The sequence below is a fragment of the Mandrillus leucophaeus genome, unplaced genomic scaffold, assembly GCF_000951045.1.
Source record: "Mandrillus leucophaeus isolate KB7577 unplaced genomic scaffold, Mleu.le_1.0 Scaffold1003, whole genome shotgun sequence".
In the NCBI taxonomy this organism is placed as follows: domain Eukaryota; kingdom Metazoa; phylum Chordata; class Mammalia; order Primates; family Cercopithecidae; genus Mandrillus; species Mandrillus leucophaeus.
In genome coordinates this window covers 200,301-202,028 of record NW_012098133.1, presented here as the reverse complement: position 1 = coordinate 202,028, position 1,728 = coordinate 200,301, and the positions used below count along the sequence as shown (strand labels likewise).

At 57.4% G+C, this 1,728-nt stretch overlaps 1 protein-coding gene across 1 annotated transcript in view; it reads left to right on the top strand.

Annotated features, from left to right (window-relative positions):
• Positions 1-868: 868 nt before the first annotated feature.
• KIAA0141 (KIAA0141 ortholog) overlaps positions 869-1,728 on the top strand; it is an 18,826-nt gene continuing 17,966 nt past the window's right edge. Inside the window, exons 1-2 of the mRNA XM_011973881.1 lie at positions 869-1,060; positions 1,669-1,728. Coding sequence (XP_011829271.1) covers positions 1,030-1,060; positions 1,669-1,728 — 91 coding nt within the window. The 5' untranslated portion in view covers positions 869-1,029. The remainder of the gene's footprint in view (positions 1,061-1,668) is intronic.

The following is a 1,728-nucleotide window of genomic DNA, read 5'->3' as shown; positions in this document are numbered from 1 at the left end:
GGGTTCAAGCAATTCTCCTGCCTCAGCCTCCGGAGCAGCTGGGATTACAGGCGTCCACCACCACGCGCAGCTAATTTTTGTATTTTTAGTAGAGACGGGGTTACACTATATTGGCCAGGCTGGTCTCGAACTCCTGACCTCAGGTGATCCGCCCGCTTCGGCCTCCCAAAGTGCTGGGATTACAGGCCTGAGCCACCGCGCCCGGCCGGAATTATTCTTTTCCACAAAAGAACAAACACATACATAACTTTTGCCACGTCTGAAGATGAGGGTTCTAATAGGGTGCGGGTGGTGTGTCAGGTATTTTTAAAGGAGCTACCCAAGAATCTCAGCCTGTCAGGCCAGTCATTCCATTTGACCCTATCTGGCGCGGATTGGGGCCCGGACAAGGTAAGGGGTTCACATGAAGCTGCACAGTGAGACAAAACTGGGCCCGAGCTAGAAGCCAGAATCAAAGCCTTGCACCGTGCGGTTTCTCGTCGCAGTCGGGCCCTGGCCTGGCATCTCCAGGCAGGTGGCCTTGGACGGAAGCTCGGCCTACTGGCTTCACTTTGTGGGACCCTGGGGGTCCCCTCCTCCGCCCACGGAGCCTGGTTACTCCCACCTCTTCAAGCCTAGGGCCTGGGGAAGCCTTTCCTCGTTCGCGGCGTCACGGTCTGCAAGGTCCTCTTGCTCCCCCGAAGTCGCTCCAGCACCGCTTCTCAAGGTTCCCGCTTCCGAGCGGCTCGCTTCGCCACCTGCGGTCCCCAGCCTCTGCTTGGGAACGCCAAGGACATCCCCCACGGAAGCCCGGGCCCACATCCCCATGCCCTTGCGGCACGTCACCTCCCCGCTGGCCCGGAATACGCCTCCGCCCTGCACTTCCTCCCTGTAGCGCCGTCTTTCCGGCTGGGCTCCCTTCTAATTGGCCGGCTCAAAGCTTCCTCGGGGACTCGGCCGCTCGGGGCACTGCAGCGGCCTCTGTAGCCGCTGTCCCGAGGTTTGGCCTCGCCCTTTCGGCTGCGAGCTCTCTATGGTGCCGGCAGCGACATGTGGCGCCTCCCGGGACTCCTGGGCCGAGGTAAGGGACGTCCCAGCAGCCAGCATCACTCTAGGCCGCAAAGACCGAACTGGAGTGGGGGCGGGCCCGAGGAAACAGCCGAAGCGATCGTGGGCGGGGTTAGAGCTGAGGAAGGTGGGGCCTGAAGGAGGGCGGGGAAGTCAGGGGTTGTTGGAATTTGAGATGTGGGTGGGCCTAGCGAGAAGACGGTGGAGTCCAAGGAGATGGTGGGACTGTTGGGAGGGGGTGGAGTCCAATGGCAGGAGATGGTGGACTGAATAAATGAAAGACGATTAGGGGCCAATGGAGTAGGCATAGCCAGTGAAGAGAGGAGGGGTTTAGAGACAAAGAGACGCAAACATTAGTGAAAGTATGTGTATGAACGTTTGGTTATCTTAGAAAAGTGGTTGGCATCCATAGGAGAGCAGCAGAATCACATGGGTGCTTTAAAAAAATGTGGATGCTCTACCCTGAGAAATCTTAGTTTATTGGTTCTGGGGTACTACCCTAGAATCTGTAGTAGATAAAAGATTCCCATGTGTATCCATGTTTAAGAACCTCTGCTGAGGCAGATGATAGTGATTCCTGGGTTCTTGTTGAGGTGCCTGAGTTTTGGTTGTTCTCTTCAGCTATTCCCCGTTCGCTGGGACCTAGCCTCTGGAGGGTGACTCCTAAGTCCACCAGCCCAG